Source organism: Lissotriton helveticus, chromosome 7 (assembly GCF_964261635.1).
Source record: "Lissotriton helveticus chromosome 7, aLisHel1.1, whole genome shotgun sequence".
Lineage (NCBI taxonomy): Eukaryota > Metazoa > Chordata > Amphibia > Caudata > Salamandridae > Lissotriton > Lissotriton helveticus.
In genome coordinates this window covers 31,577,863-31,594,532 of record NC_136068.1, presented here as the reverse complement: position 1 = coordinate 31,594,532, position 16,670 = coordinate 31,577,863, and the positions used below count along the sequence as shown (strand labels likewise).

General features: G+C 40.9%; 1 protein-coding gene across 2 annotated transcripts in view; it reads right to left on the bottom strand.

The window, feature by feature from the left end:
• Nucleotides 1-16,670, bottom strand: part of LOC144767956 (cell adhesion molecule CEACAM21-like) — a 327,806-nt gene that overhangs the window by 305,333 nt on the left and 5,803 nt on the right. For both annotated transcript variants that reach the window (XM_078651307.1, XM_078651308.1), the window contains exon 2: nucleotides 15,811-15,955. In XM_078651307.1, coding sequence (XP_078507433.1) covers nucleotides 15,811-15,871 — 61 coding nt within the window. In that variant the 5' untranslated portion in view covers nucleotides 15,872-15,955. The remainder of the gene's footprint in view (nucleotides 1-15,810; nucleotides 15,956-16,670) is intronic.

Below are 16,670 nucleotides of genomic sequence, written 5' to 3'. Positions count from 1 at the left end.
GTAACCTAGGGTCATCTGACAGGTCATCTGTATGTCCCCAGCTGGCCCCAAAACTGTTAAAGGCTGGATCCGCAAAGGCCGGAGTCTAGGCAGGAACCCAAGATTCCAGGCCCCGATATTCTCCCAGGTGTGCTTGTCGGGAGCGTGCACCCACTGCCCAACAGTGCAGCCGATCGCCTCCACCGCTCTCTGAGGGGCCCACCAGTGGTCAGACTATGATCTCTGTCCCCCTAATTACAAGTGCATTTTAAAAACGAGAGAAATTGAGTATCTTGGTAATGTCTTCTCCAGGCAGGGAGTGAAACCTAAACCCTGTCTTGTAAAAAGCATAGTGGAAGCACCTGCTCCTAAATATAAGGAAGAGCTACTTTCTGTTTGAGGGCTGTGTGAGTTCTAGGCCAAAGTGTTTGAGAAACTTAGCAAATCTGACTGAATATTTTAGAATGCTTCTGAAAGAGGGAAGGAAATCAGTTGTTACTGTGGATACATGTGGGTATGGGTGAGTGGCAGATTTGCCCCAAATGGAAGGTAACTCTGAGCACACTGTAGGATTCGCCTCTAGGACCGTAATTGTGAAAGAACTATTGACGTGTTTGTGGAGTGTAGAAAAATGTAAGCCATATGTATGGGGAAGACCATTTGTGTTAAAAACTGATCATTGTCCCTTAGTGAATATTCTGTCAGTGAAAAAAGAAAATGTTCCACAGCTATAATTACAAGATTAGCAACAAAATTGTTGGAATTTACATTTCCAGTAGACTATACCCCGGGAGGGAAAGATTCCAGGGTAGATTGTTTGTCCAGACTATCTGTTGATGACTCTGATGATCTGGAATAGGAATCAGAAGTTGAAGAGTGTTTTATTGCTCATGTAGGTGATGTCAGTGTGTGTGGTAAAAGTGATAACTAGGTCAATGCGATTGAGATGAAATATATTTTGACAGCGGTTATTTCCTTAGTGAAGTCAGGTTGGCCAAAAGAAAATAATTTATCCTGTGAATTGCAAATGTTATGGAAAGTTTTGGAGGAATTAATCATGAAAGACAGAGTGCTGGTGCATGGGACAAATTGATTCAACTTCCTACTTTAACCAACATATTATTGAATTGGCACATCTGAGAAACTTGGGTTCTACAGTGACTAAATGGAAGGCTATTGAAGATTTAGTGAATGATAATGAAGTACAATTTACCTCTGTAGAAATGCTTTATTTCTAGACAGATGTGCCATAAAACATTTGAGAACACCATTATATCATCTCCAAAGTAATGGGAAAGTGGAAAGCTTTAATACATTGTTTGTGGAATGTATTCAATCTACAATCAGAAGTAACATGAATGTAGCAGAAGCAATCAAGGAATCAGTTTGGTCATACCACATTACACCACACACTGACTGGGAGAACTCCCTTTGAGTTGATGAGAGAGAGGAAAGCTGTAATGGACCTATGGGCTTTTTGGATGGTTCAGCTACTTCCAAAAGAAGTTAGTGTTTGTAAATGGTGGTGAAATGCTGAAGGTAAGTCTAATCTGACCAATTTGGTAACAATTGCAAAAATGGAAACAGGGAAATTATGGTTGAGAAAGGATTCTCTAAATTTAGAGAACCTGTTCAGGTTTGTGAATCAAGGAAGAACTCTCTGACGTTTTCGGATGGAAATTGGTGGAGCACCAGCCGTGTGACATTGATTCCTGGCAATCACAGTAATGTTACCAAAGAAAAAGTAAAATATGGTAAGTGTTGTTGAGTTGAATAATCCTGCAAGAAGAGTACTCGGACCAGTATTCGAACCAGGGTTATGCCAAAGAAAGGCAAGATTTTGTTAAACAAGTACTAAGAAAAATGGTGGACTTTTGTTGCACAGTATTTCTTGTATATAAATGCTGCTTTTGTTTTGATTAATTCATGTTTTTGTTTATTATATGAAGTGACTTAAGATGGGGAATGTTAGTGGTATTGACTAAGACTTTTGTGGATATGAGATGCGGTCAGGTTGAAATAAAAATGTGTATCCCATAAAAACTGAGATGTGTGGTGATGTGTGAGGGCACAGTACTGACACATAATGGAATGTGACGATGTCACAGTGCTGAATTCCATGAATGTCAGTTACTCCTGTGTCCTCGTTGAGGTAGACGTGCCGGACGCATTGGTGAAATAGTGTTAGAATTAAAGTCCAAAACCTGTTGCGCAGATTGTGGTTGGAATAGTAAGTAAAACTATTCCAAAATCCAGCGCTCCTTAAGGCAAGTCGTTATAATGACGTGTGTGCTGAAAGAATGTGTGCTAAATATGCATTTGTTCTAATGACGGTGTTCAGAAGGCATGCATACTAAACACATATGGAATACCATCATACATTTATACTAAATACCCAGGGCCTGTAATTTAAATGCTACTAGTGGGTCAGCAGCACTTATTGTGCCCGCCCATAAGTTGCACCTTAATACATGTCGATGGCCTGCCATTGCAGCCTGAATGCAGTTTTAAACTACCAATTCAACTTGACAATATAACCCACGTGCCAAGCCTTAAACTAACATTTCATTACATATAATTCACCCTTAAGGCATGCCCTAGAAAGTCCATAGGGCTGGTGCCTTGTCATTAAAAGGTTGGGCATGCCCTTTTTAGTTTTGCATTTCCTGGTGGTAAAAACCCCCTACATTTGTTTTCCCTACTGTGAGGCCTACCCCTCCTATAGGATAATATTGGAGATTCCTCATTACATTTAATAAGCTGAAATTTCCAATTGGGAGCAGGTAGCTGTGCCATGTTTGGTGTTTATGGAACTGTAATGAAAACCCCGATTTAATGGTAAAGTTGGTTTTTTTATCACAGTTTTGATAATGCCAGTTTTAGAAAATTGGCATGTTTTTGCCCTTAGCCCTTTGGTGCATGCAGCCTACCTTGGGTCACACGACTGGGTGTAACTCACAGACATTGTGAATTCCTCCCAGATAGTCACACAATAGAGGGATTAGGTGTGCCTGAATGGGCCATCTACTGGAATTATGAGGGGAGGGGTGGCGCTGAGCACAGCTCCACATGGAACAGAACAGGGAGTACTCTGCCTCCACATAGTCCCTGCTGCCAGCTTAGAGGAAGGGCAGGAAATTGCATGCACTTCAATGCCATTACATAGAAACTTCTCCTACCTACCAGTATGTGAGCACCAGGGTATAAAAATAGGACCGTAGACACCAAATCTTCAGTTCACACGTAGACCTGTGGAAAGACATTGCTGTGAGCTGCTGTGAACTCTGCAAGACTGCTTTGCTGTACCTGGGAGAACGGTTTTGCTGACTGGAGCTTGCCTTGAGCCCTCAGAGGCCAACCCTGCCGTTGAGACCTGTATCTTCACCTGAACTCAGTAATACCAAAGTGACTAAAAGGGCTAGTTTGGTGGCCTCCTGTTCAGAGCTACAAGGACACAAAAGGCTCCCACCATATTGAACCTGCACCTGGACCCAGCCTGCAAATCCAGTATCCCACAAAATGTTTTTACATACCACAAATGGGAACATTGCCCGACACCACCGTAAGGTAGTTCGAAAACGTTTGCAGTAATGTTCTTATTTTTCAGCGTTTAACACTTTTGACCCGACCTCATATTACCATATGATTGCACCAACAACTGCACAGAAAAATAAGCTAACTAACACCAAACAGAATTATTCTGCATCCTTTATTTCCCAACTGTCTGAACAGGGTTTCGATTTATGGAAGGATACTATAGATATAAAATCAGTCTGGGGTTTGAAGGAATGTCAGTCAGTCAGTCAATAAAACTTTATTCGTTTTTTTCCAACCATAAAAGTATTCACTAAACAGCATATCATTCAATAAAATAAGCAAGTCAGATTCATAGAATATATAATACATTTCTAAAGCCTATAATTCACATATCCTGAAAATAGAGATAAATATCATCTTAAAATGTATTAAAACCAGCTATTCCATTTTTGCGGCACATAGACATTCAAGTATGTCTTACACCATACTGCTATGCACAGATACCTCATTCCCCCTATCGTTTAAAAAAATCTATATTTCATCAATACTCTTTACATTTAAGGAACTCTTTAACTTTATTTATATATTTCCCAATGGCACAGGCTATATCTAAATTCGTTATTCCCACTAAGAGGTTTACAGCTTGCACCCTATTCTTAATATCATATATTTTTTAAATCGGGCCTAAAATATCTCTTCGTATATCTAACATCCTCCAGCAATCTAATGATATATGTAGAATATCACAAGTAGTACCTAAAGTGCAGGTGCATTTTCCATTGCTGTTTATCATAATTCTTTTGACTCCTTTCTTCACGTAACAAGGGTTTATCCCAATTCTCAATCTTAGCACTTCACGCCTTAGCTGTGAGGTAGGTAACCTGTCAATATAGGGGTAATCTAAATAATTTTTCCATGCTGAGGCCATATGGGAAACTGAGCTTTTCCGTAATAGGTACCCTTGATCATGGGTTTGAGACACTTCTATTCCCAGTGTCCTAAGTTCTTTCTTATCTATCTTTAGGTCGAGGGACTGGGGGCACAACTTTAGCTTTAACACACCATACGCTTCATTAATTGAGGCTCTAGACTCTTTTGCCCAGGTCATCTCGCTGTTTGCAATTTCATTTTTATACCACTGTGAGATTTTTTGGTCCTCACTTAAACCTAGCCGCTACCAGAAACGTAATAAAGCCATGCAGGCTGTTATACCCCATGAGGTAATTCCCAATTCTAATCTTGCTGCCTGTACCATAGACGTTCTAGGCAGCGAGAACAAGCATTTTAGGATATTTCCCTCCTCTTTGTCCCATCCGTTTTTGCCACTTAAATAGAGTACCACTGCACCATACAAAAATTGTGGAGGGACCATTGCTTGATAGGCCTTTAATACCGGTCTATCGGACATTTTTCCATATGCACTATTAAATCTTTTTAATCCCTTCACAGAAGCCGATGCCCTCATTTTTAATGCATCAAGATGGGTATACCATTGCAGGCTACTCGCGAACTACATTTCCCAGATATCTGTATTCTCTTACTTTTTCCAGCATCTCTATGCCCATATACCAGGAGAACTTTGTTTTTCTTCTTCCAAAGCATAGGATTTTGGTCTTCTCCATATTCACAACACATTTTTTTATTCGGCAGTATTCTTTAAACATGTTTAATTTTCTTTGCAGACCAATCTCCGTCTGATCCATAATTACCAGATCATCTGCATATATTAAACAGGAGATGGGATTTCCTCCTAGTTTCGGGCTAGCCCCTCTAACCTTTCTTAATTTTAGGGGCAGGTTAGCTATAAACAGGGAGAAAAGCTAGGGGGCCAGTACGCACCATTGTCTTAGCCCATTACCAATATGGATCCTCCTGGACAACCCTCCATTCTCATCCAAGATGATCTGGACCCAATTCTTTGTATTCAGGGCTTGGATCAAGGCCAATAGATCGCCTTGAATATTATACCCTAACAAGGTTGACCACAGCTGCTCCTTGTTCACCAGATCGAAAGCTGTGCGGAAGTCCACCAAGCAGAAGAACAGATTGCCCCTCTGCTCGATCGACTTCCGCGCGATGGACCAGAGAGCAAAACAGTGATCAACCATCAAATGTCCCTCTTTAAACCCTCCCTATTCTGGGGGCACTATCTGTTTTTCCTCTGTCCAGTCCTTGAGTAGTCCCAGAATTACTTTAGCAAATCCTTTTTCACCTATGTCCAGGAGATTTATTAAACGATAGTTGTTAGGGGAATTTGCATCGCATTTTTTATGTATAGGTCTTACAATTGCCCCTTTCCAACTATCTGGCATGGCCCCTGTATTAAGGATCCCCTGGAACATATTTGAAAAGAACTCTGCCCACCACTCTGGGTTTGTTTTTATAGTAACAGCCAGCAGGTTATCTGGTCCGGCGGCTCGAGTTAAATTTAACCTGGATATTATACTTCTAATATGGCTGGGGGAGAAGTGCTCTTTTACTTTTTCCCTTACCCCTGTCCATGGGATGGTGTTTGTTTCCTCCATCCTTGGCCACTTCCCGTAAATTTCCTCCAGATAATCCACCCACTTATCCTCCGGCACCGAGCACTGCAAAGACCCTAATACTTTACCAGTGCTCTCTTCCACTAGTTTCCAAAAGCCTTTCACGTTTTATTCTTCGATTACCTCAAGTACCTTCACCCAGCTTCTGACTTATAAGTTCTTTTTTTATCTCTGAAAATTGTTTTATATTTTGTCCTTAATTTCTGAAAGCTAAGTAACAGTTTGTCATTGTGTCTACCTCTTAAGCTTCTTTCCATTTGCCTAATGCTGGCTTTTACTTTACAACAATCCTCATCAAACCAGGGATTGTTTTTAGTGTGTAGTTTTTCCTTGCTTGCTAACATAGGTTTACCACATTTAATTTTTATCCTGAGACATTCTGCCAATTGTCTTATTGTGCCTTCATACCAGGTAATATCCTCCTTAGGTGGCATTTTTTCTGATGTAAATGTCAACTGGACTGCACTTAGTTTTTTAATATGTTCTTCTGTGATATACGAGTTGTAAGTCGCTTTGGGTATTCTACCTGTACTTGAATGGTTCTTTGTCTCTGAGGAGCCCTTTATGCATATAATTTCATCAGTAGTGGGTAATGATCACTGCCTTCAACCCTTGCTACTTCAAAGTGTTTGACTAGTTCAAAGCTAAGGGACCGCCCGCCATAAGGGCGGGGGTCCCGTGGGGGGTATTAAGATGCGCCCGCCACAGTGGCGGGCGCATCCTGTATCTTTACCATTGCAGCGGGTGGTGCTGGAAGCACGGCCCACCACAATGGTAAAGATACATGTTGTGCATTTCAAAACAACCTGACATGCCACGTTGTTCTTTGAAATGCTGGGGGTACCATAGGTACCCCCCATGTGCACCCCCCGGAGTCCCTGGAGGCCCGCAACGGGCCCCCGCAGGGAGTCTCCGCATGCCTGCCGCTACAGAAAGGCATTGACAAATGCCCATACTAATATGGCTGCCGGTGTCTGATAGACACCGCCACCATATTAAACCTTTGCCGCCCCGATCGCAAGGCGACGGGGGCGGAAAAGCGGTGGACGGTCTTTCCGCCCGCCGCGGTCCCCCCCGCCATAGTACTATGGCGGGGGGGAAATGGGTGGCGGGAGGGTGGCGGGCGGGCAAGGATGTCAGGCAGATCACCACCGCCCGCATGGCGGTGGCGATCCTCCCGATATCCTAATGGGCCCCTTAGTCTATCGGACACATTTGCTGCCCTATTGTAAAGGTGCGCTTAGCTGGTCTATCCGCATCCTTTCTTCCATTTACACACACCAGGCCTATAGAGCCCAACAATTGTCCTAGTGCCACATCTTGAGGTGAAATATCACAGCTGGGGAACTTAGCGGTCTCTATATTGTAGGCTCTTAACAAATCTATTTACCATGACTCTGTTTTTGAGGGGTTTGGTCTGTGATTAAAATCACCCAATATCAAAAGCACATCTCTCGGGTAGGTATCACATAAGCCCTCTAAGTCCTTTTCAAGCTTTCCAGGTATACCTTATAATCTTTTCCTTTTCCCTGCTGGATATACACTCTGACAATACATATACCTTCATAACATGGATTGTTATTCAGTGTCAACACTCACCCACTTACATTTAAGTTCAAGGGATTCTATTTTCCTAGCAATCTTTGTAGAAACTAGCGTCAGCTGACCACCCGACGGTCTACCAGACATGTTCTTTCTGGCTGGCTTTAGGTGATGGGTAAATCCTTCTGTAATTAGGGTTTCATCACACAGCCAGGTCTCCTGTAAACACACGATGTCAGTATTCTTTAGAATGTTTTTAAAGCTTTTCTGGAGCACTATTCTTTTATAACCATTAACATTCCAGGATAGTATAGAGAGGCTGTGCGACGACCATAGCTCCTAGTCAATATCACTCAGGTACCCATTTTCTTCACATTCCATGTATGCAAGCTCTATACATCTATTCCCGACCAACACATCTTTGTCATCCCACCCTAGTAAGGAATGGCAAGTCCAGGGAACAGAAGCACTATTTAGAATGTTCCTCATTCCACAACAGATAATATTTCTGAATGATACTTTGCAACAGATTTCCTGTCTTAGAATAGCCAAAATCAAGGATTTGAACACACCCCAGAATCCAACACCTTCACACATCAATTTTACATCACGTGGAAGGGATACAATAGATTACATCATGCAGTACAATACTTCAGATCCTTGAAAGGGATGGTTAGTTTGGTCTACAGACAGAAACAGATGCCAATCAAGATTCAAGGGTACACCAAAGGGTTTAGTATTGAGAGGCCAGACCAACGGTATGTGCAAATAGAACATCTGGGGGTGGTGACAACATTCAGTGTTGGGAAGTTGTGCCTCGATTGGCTAAAAACCTCGACTCTGTCCCAGGTGAAACAGCACTTATCCTTACTCACAAATGAGGTGGATCTAAGGAATTTTTTATTAGGTCGCCGAAAGCCACGTCAGAAACGATTCTTATACACTGTTTATAATGAAATCTGGAAGATCTCTAAACAAGAAGCTGCGGAGAGACTTCATGAAATAGATGGGATTAACCTAGAAAAGGCATTAGTTGTAGTTGACAATGATATGACTACATTAACTTCCAGGATTAATTTATTGGGCAATATTGTATCTTCTGCTATAGATATACTAGGACAGGACTTGTCCATACTACAACACAGATAATCTCAACTATGTTCTAATATGTTATTAAGCTGGACGCTGCAAATCATTGCATGCTGGTTACGTGCCTTGGCGATTTATCAACAGTATGTCCCTATTTTCTGCATCAAATCTAACTGAGACGTAAATAACAATGGCACAAAAGGGAGCAAATCTACAATACTGCATATTGAAAAACTGGACCAAAAACCTTTTACTGTGGCAGAGTCACCATCCACAGAATGGCTAATCCATGGCCATATAACATTACTGATCACAACTTTCCAGTTTCAGTATTGCCTAGAACAACAACAGGTAGACAGATATGAAGTGATGGGTAGGGAATGGATCAGGTAATCTTGAAAATTGGCACACAGATTTCGATGCATGAGTGGGAACATGGAAGCGTTTCTAAGTGGTACAAACTGTGAGAATGCTTTAAGTGAATCTTTTATATGCCAGGATCTCATGCTTCACGGGGCCTGTAATGGTTCAGTTGCTCACTTATCCTGTCACTTGAAAGAGTCCCTAGCTGCTGTGATTTATCCAGTGTTCAAGTTACTTTCAAACAGGAGTTACTTGATGCTGAATGCTCAAGGTTGTTGTGGGATGCTCGCAGGCATCGCATTTATTGTCACTGTAAGCTCCAGGGTTACTTGCTGTATGCAAGTATTGTTTCCACCAACCCATATAGTCAGGGAGGCGCCGGTATGGCCTTCGTTGAATGTTTCCTTTATACGGTTTGATACTCTGAGTCAAATGAAAGCCATGCTTGGACAGAAAACCGTGCCCTTAACCTCCGCCCTAGAGACTTATGATCTTCATGTCGCAAGGTCCTCAGCTGACATACAGGCACTAGTACGAACAAACTGCCCTTTCCATTTCACAGAAATGGTACAACGTATCTTTAAAATTTCTGATACGACGGGTATAGTACACCTATTTCAGACCATACAATATGGACTGTTAAGCACCTTTCAGACAATCTTCTGAGTTATTTCCAACTGTATACACTTTGTGTTTGGAAGCATTTTTGGAGGGCTTCCGCTGATCCTGTTCTTGATAGCAGGAATCCTGATTGACATTTTTCCGCTGCGCAATGTACGTCCCAGTCACAAAGGAGATGGAAAAAACGCTCTTGGAATGCCAATACCGTGATCGCATGGTACTTCATCTGGGCACACCTTGCCATTGCGAATGAAGTGAATCTTGGTTCCTATCATTTAGACCGGTCTGGATCGACTATATTCTGTCTGTCCTCCGATGCCTGTTCTGCAGACAAGAAGGCGTGTTAGATCTCTTTCTAACACTTCCATCAGTTGCGCCACAGGATTTTGAAGCTTTACTGGACCTGATAATGGTCCATGTTCTGCTGTGTCCTCAGCATATTCCAATGTTGATGTCTGCATTCTTGTAGCCACCACGGGATGCTTCAGCTCCTGTCGGAATGGATACCGGCTCCTCAACAAGTACTCTGGACTTGGTTGTCACACAGGCATGAGCCACCAGCAGCTGTGGAGAGTAAGGAGGAACATCTGTGCTTGATTGACTTGATCTGCGAGGTGTTGCAGGGACCGTCTTCTGTGATTGCAGGGAACAGTGATTTTGTGCTCCCTACCAGGAAACATAAACATTTGGCTCATCATGTGCTAGGAAAAATTTGGCTTTTTCAAAAACAACCAAATTTGGAATTTTAAACAATAGACACTTCTGCTGAGCTGCATGGCATTCAGTCACTCGTATGTGTTCGAACTATATATATATACAAACATATTTTAGTAAAGACTTCTATCGCTTACACTATTATCTTAGCATTTTTTTAAAGAATTTTTAAATACTATTTTTTGGTTTTCAATCATCTTACTTCTATGTGCTCAACGCCTATGAATATGTTAGGATTTTAGCATGTCGTCCAGTCGGATGAGGGGTGGGTGTTATGTTTCATATAGGTAATCCAATATAGACTCAGGTAGTCACCTAACCTTTCACCTATATTGTCCCCTACCATTACATTACATAACGGTTCATGGGACTGACTTTTTGCCTAGTTACGGTACTGCTTACAGGACATAGGGTTTTCCCTGGAAGATAGCCTCATCCATTATGCATGAGGATTCTTGGAAACTCTGCAGGACTACTATCTCCTGCATATTGGTAAACAGTCTAAATATCGAATTTTTTATTTTGACATACAATAATATCGAGTTCAAAATTTCAGAGGGACAAAATACGAAATCAAGAATATTGATGACCAAAATATCGACCTGAAGGTAAGAAATATTGTTTTTGTTAATATCGAAGTTAGTAATATCGATAGCAAAAATATTGATGTTACTAATGTCGATATTAATATTAGTGTTATGTATTTTATTATGTATTTTATATGTTTGTTTTTATAATTTTGTACTAGTTTTAAAATATATGTATTACATTTTTAGAAGTTAGTTATAATTATGCGTTTTAGTACAGTAGCCGGTTGTGGGTTTATAGGGGAATGGGGTGGGAAGTAATTTATTTATAGTAAATTAATTAAATATTTTTTAGGAACTATTAAATATTTTTAAACAAATTTTGCGTTTTAGTTCTGTAGTGGGTTGTGGGCTTATAGAGTGGGTAATAATTTAATTGTAGTTAAGTAAATATTTAATTTTTATTTATTGGTATTGATAAATATTTTTATGTTAAGTAATTATTAATTGGTAATTAATTTTTATTAATTGGTTGGTAATTCATTTTTATTAATTGATGAATTGATAGTTATATTAAGTGCATTCATTTATTATTGAAGTCTGTTGTGAAATTATAGGTTAATAGGTTGGGGAGTAATTTAATTGTAATTAAGTCATTATTCTTTTTTTAGTGTTGAGTTTTGATAATTAAATTATTGTTAATTAATTATTTATTGGTATTACAGTTGTTATAAAAAAAATTTTAAAATAATTGTTCATTAATTATTAATTGGTATTTAAATTAGATTTTTTATAATTCATTGGTATTTATCAATAATTTATTGTATATTAATTGTGAAATGTTTTTAAATAATTATTGTTTTTTGGTATTGAATTTTTTATTTTATATTTTATTATTATTTGTTAATACATTTCCAACACTTTCCCCACTGTTGCACCCTGTGGAGTTGGAATAGTAATTTTAACCCCTATGCTATCCAACACTTTGTCTACTGTTGCACCCTCTGGAGTTGGAATAGTAATTTTAACCCCTACGCTATCCAACACTTTCCCTGCTGTTCCGCTCTCTGGAGTTGGAATAGTCATTTTTACCCCTACGCTATCCAACACTTTCCCTACTGTTGCTCCCTCTGGAGTTGGAATAGTAATTTTAACCCCTACGCTATCCAACACTTTCCCTACTGTTCCACTCTCTGGAGTTGTAATAGTTATTTTTACCCCTATGCTATCCAATATTTACTGTTTTAGTTAATGTAGTGTCTATTTTTTTTTTTATTTTTTTTTTCAATGTGTTATAAATGGGTTGGATATTTTTATTTATATTATTGTTGTATGTGTATGTATGTAGTTATAATGTATACAATGTTTTTTAACAATTTATAAGTTATTAGAGTAATTAATTGTAAATATTATTAAGTATATATATTATATTTAATATATATGTTTTAATTTTTTACATATGTATTTCTTATAATTTTAAACATATTTTTAACTATGTTTATTTAAATTATATGTATTATTTATTTAATTTTATTTGATTTTTAAACATTAAAAAAACATTTTTTACAACAATATTTTTTACGATATTTTTGCACTTACCTTAATGTAGATAGGACTTTGATATTCTTTACGTCGATATTCCGCCTCCGATATTTTTGACGTCGATATTCTGTCAGTGCTTCCTGAATAACAACTATGTATAAGGGTCATTTCTCACATCATCCTAAGTCCGACATGACACAGCAAGGTAAAACCTCTGTGGGTACCACTTTGGGTATATATACACCATATCTTTGCTGAGGCAGTGAGAGGACAAAAGGACTTCCATGCTGACACACTGACGTGAGATACTGAGGTTCCTGCACGCAGACACTCCAGCTCGCAGTGATCTGACCTCGATCATGGGGTGTCCATCTCGAGACCAAGACGGGGTCCCACAGTATCTCACTCCAGGTAATGGGGTTGACTTTATCCTAGAGGAATTCTTGGCTTTACACCTATAAACATGCTAGGTAGCCAGGTCTGGTGGCTCAGTGGACTAATGCGTCCACTGCAAAGGCCTGTGTTAGACCTAATGGTCACAGGATAAAATCCCAGTGGGTCCACTCAGCCTTTCATCCCTCTGAGGTTGATAAAATGAGTACCATTGAGTTGGGTAACAATAAACATCTGTTATTCAGCGCAAAGATGCCTCATGGTGAACGTGCGCTTTACAAATACACATGTTATGTAATGCTAGGTACACTTAGGTACCTCTAGATAGTATCACATCGTAAGAGTACACTTTTATTACTGGCATGTATTTTATATACTTGCCTGTATTCATTGTTTTAGCACGATGGTAGGAATCTACCATCCTTTTACTCTGTTGGTGCTTCTAATCATATACATCCGTTTGCCTAATGGTTGTCTCAGCACACCTATTTTACACTAGAATGATGCTGGTTCAATAAATGCTCATTGAAAAACTTCCCCACCGTTTATTCTGTATATCTCTCTGAGAAAAAGTGAGCATGAGTGACTGAGCGAAAACTATCGTACTGTTTCCACGATCCCTGAACGGACAGAGTTATCATGTTCGATATTTGGCAAGAACTATTCTTTCCTTGGTAAGAGAGGTCTCTAGTGGCACTGTGAGCCAGCTGGTATACAGGCTAACATACTAGAATCAGTCTGGACACCAATCCTACAGTGCATGTTGTCTAAACGCGCAGATCCTATATAGGTTTATAGGAACTACACAAGAAAAGCATAAGCAACATCAACCTTAAGCACCTTGTCACCGACCCTACCCACATCGTAGGACATACACTCGTCCCCATCTTCACCTCCAGGAGCAGAGTCAAGTATAACCACGGCGCACAGCTCACCTGGGATGGCCATTTCACCATCTCAAGACCCACCAACACCGGAACCATGCCTCCCAGTTCCACGTGCAGAGACTGAAAAAAGTTATCAGAAGACCAGTGGAGCAACGCTCTCACCTCTCAACTCCCACCCCCCAGACACATCACTCAACCCAGAATTGGCTTTGGAAAAATTCTCTCAATGGATCACAGAATGCACCAACACGATCACCCCCTCCTAACGAGTCAAATCCCATGAACCAACATTAAAAAATGCCAGCAACTCGAAAGGAAGTGGGTCACAGGCAAAGCGACAACAGACCATACCGCTTTCAAGACAGCATTCAACCATTACCACTGCTCCTGAAAGAAGAGAAGAATGCCCTAGTGGACCACATAGGACTGCATTTAAGCCAACACAAACCACAGCAAGGAGTTCTTAGCCATTGTGAAGGAGTTCTCCTACCCCGGGGCTACCGAGCATGACATCACCTTGTCCCAAGAACTCTGTGGTACCCTGGAAGACTTCTTACACAACAAGATCTCAGCCATTTCCGAAAACTGCATACCCCTGCCACCAACAGCATCAGAAAGTCCTGACCTCCTCGGCTCCCTTCCCTGATGACTGGAATCATGCTGAAGTGAGGAACCTCCTAAAGGAACCATCGGCCGACCCAGCAGAGCTGAAAAATTATAGGACCCTCTCTCTGCTCCCCTTTAAAGGAAAGGTGATGGAAAAGGCAATCAACTATCAACTCACTGAACACCTGGAACACAACAACCTCCTGGACCCCTCTCAATTTGGATCTCGAGCCAACCACAGCACTGAGGTAAACTTGATCGCAGCCACCAACGCCATCAGGGCCCTCCTGGACCAAGACAAAACAGCAGCCTTCATCTTCCTGGACTTGTCAGCTGCTTTTGACACTGTCTCCCATGACAACTTGATCAACAGTCTCCACCACATTGGAAACCAGGGAGACACCCTCAAATGGATCATACCTCACTGAAAGAACCTAGAGTATTCATCTCCTACTGTTAATTTTGGAATCCAAGAAGATCATTTGCTAAGTCCTCCAAGGATTGGCCCATAGGCCCGCTCTCTTCAGCATCTACATGAACCCCCCAGCCAATACCATCAGAGCGCACTCATTCAACATCATCTCCTACACCGACGACACCCAGTTCATCCTCTCTCTGTCAGAAGCCACTCCACCACCAGATCCACTCCACAGATGTATGTGAATGTCGCCGACTGGATGAAGGAAAACTGTCTCAGTCTCAACACAGAGAAGACAGAAGTCCTCAGAGAGAGGGAGAGGCAAGGGATAGAGGTGATAGAGGCAGCAACAAATGATAAAGGTAGCAGAGAGAACAAGGTGATAAAAGAGACAAGAGAGATGGAAAGGTGATACAAACAAATCAAAATCTATAAGAATACCTAATCACAGATAACAACATCCACCAGGTTCTCATGCTTTTAGAAGGCTGAATAGTAAGAAAAGAGCATTGTACACAAAGCACTTGAAGTGTTTTAGAAGACAGACAAGGAAAACAAGGCATGAGGGGGAAAAAGAGACATAGGGCAACTGAGATTGTGATTAAGGGATGAGTGTTAAGCCATAGCTTGAGCCAGACTTGCTGTACGCCCTCTTGTGGTATATTATGGCTGTACCTGGATAGGTGATGGCTGTGCCTCTGGCATATCTTGGCAGCATTTTAGTCTTGTAACTAACTGCTGTACTTTTATTAAACTTGCACTTATGTCATGTGACTGCAGTTCCTAGAACACTATTGGTTCAAAGTTCATATAATGTCATTTCCTGTGATGAAATAGTGGTCAAAGGACACAAAATGCCACTTACTCTACACTTGGCATTTTGGTGAATTGATGTCCTTGTTCAATTACATCAGGTTGATCCAGCCAAAAACAGCAACAAAAATTGTCTGAACTCAGGAGACCAAGATTCATAGAAACTCACCATTCATGATATGAATTTAATTGACACCAAACCCTTGTAAATGTTCCCTCCAGTAGGTTTCTCTTACCTGTTAGGATGGATCCCCATAGCCTGTGGTTCCTATTTGGCCATAGCTCACTTGGTAGCATATTGTTAAATTAAAGGTAAGTTTCAGTCTTTGACCAGGTCCCTTGGTATTGAAGTAAATGGAGTCCTCCAATCTGCTTACATTCCTGTGTGGGAGGAGAAGGAAATACTGTGACAGGAAAGTCATTTTCAGCTATAGTTTTAGAGATTTGGGTCTGTGCTATAACTACTGAGGCAGATCAGCGCCGGCAATTTGTGTGAAGTAAGACAACTGCCGATGTATTTTCTTTGTATCATAAAATGTTCATTAGTTTTGCTCAGATTAAGTCAAGAATACAACAAGAATTTCAGGACTCTAACATTTCCCCAAATTTCATTAATTAACATCCCAAGTAGATCAACTTGAATATAAAACTGACTTTGATAATGGAAATTAAAATGACCCCCCCTTGGTAAGGAGAGGAACCACCCACTCTAAGGGTCTCAGTGCATGTAATGAATGAAGACAACATGGGGAGTCACTGTTGTCCTGAAACCTTTCCACAATGGAGCCATCAATGGAGAAACAAGGAACAGGAAACAATTGCCTAATGGGTCTGAACAGTACACTGTGCGGATACATAGAGACCTCTGACCCTGCTCTCAGGCAGATCGCCCCCCTCGCGGCCGCAAAAGCTCCTCCTGGCGTGAGCGCCCCCCCAGCTTGCTACTGCTGCCGGTCCCGAGTTCAAGGCTTGCCTGCTGTACTGTTGTGTTGTGTTATTCTGCTCCTGCTCCTATCCTTCTTCCCCTGCGATTTCTGTGCCCTGCTTAGTGCTCCTGTGCCCTGTATTTAGCTCTGCCTGTTTTTTCTTACCCCCT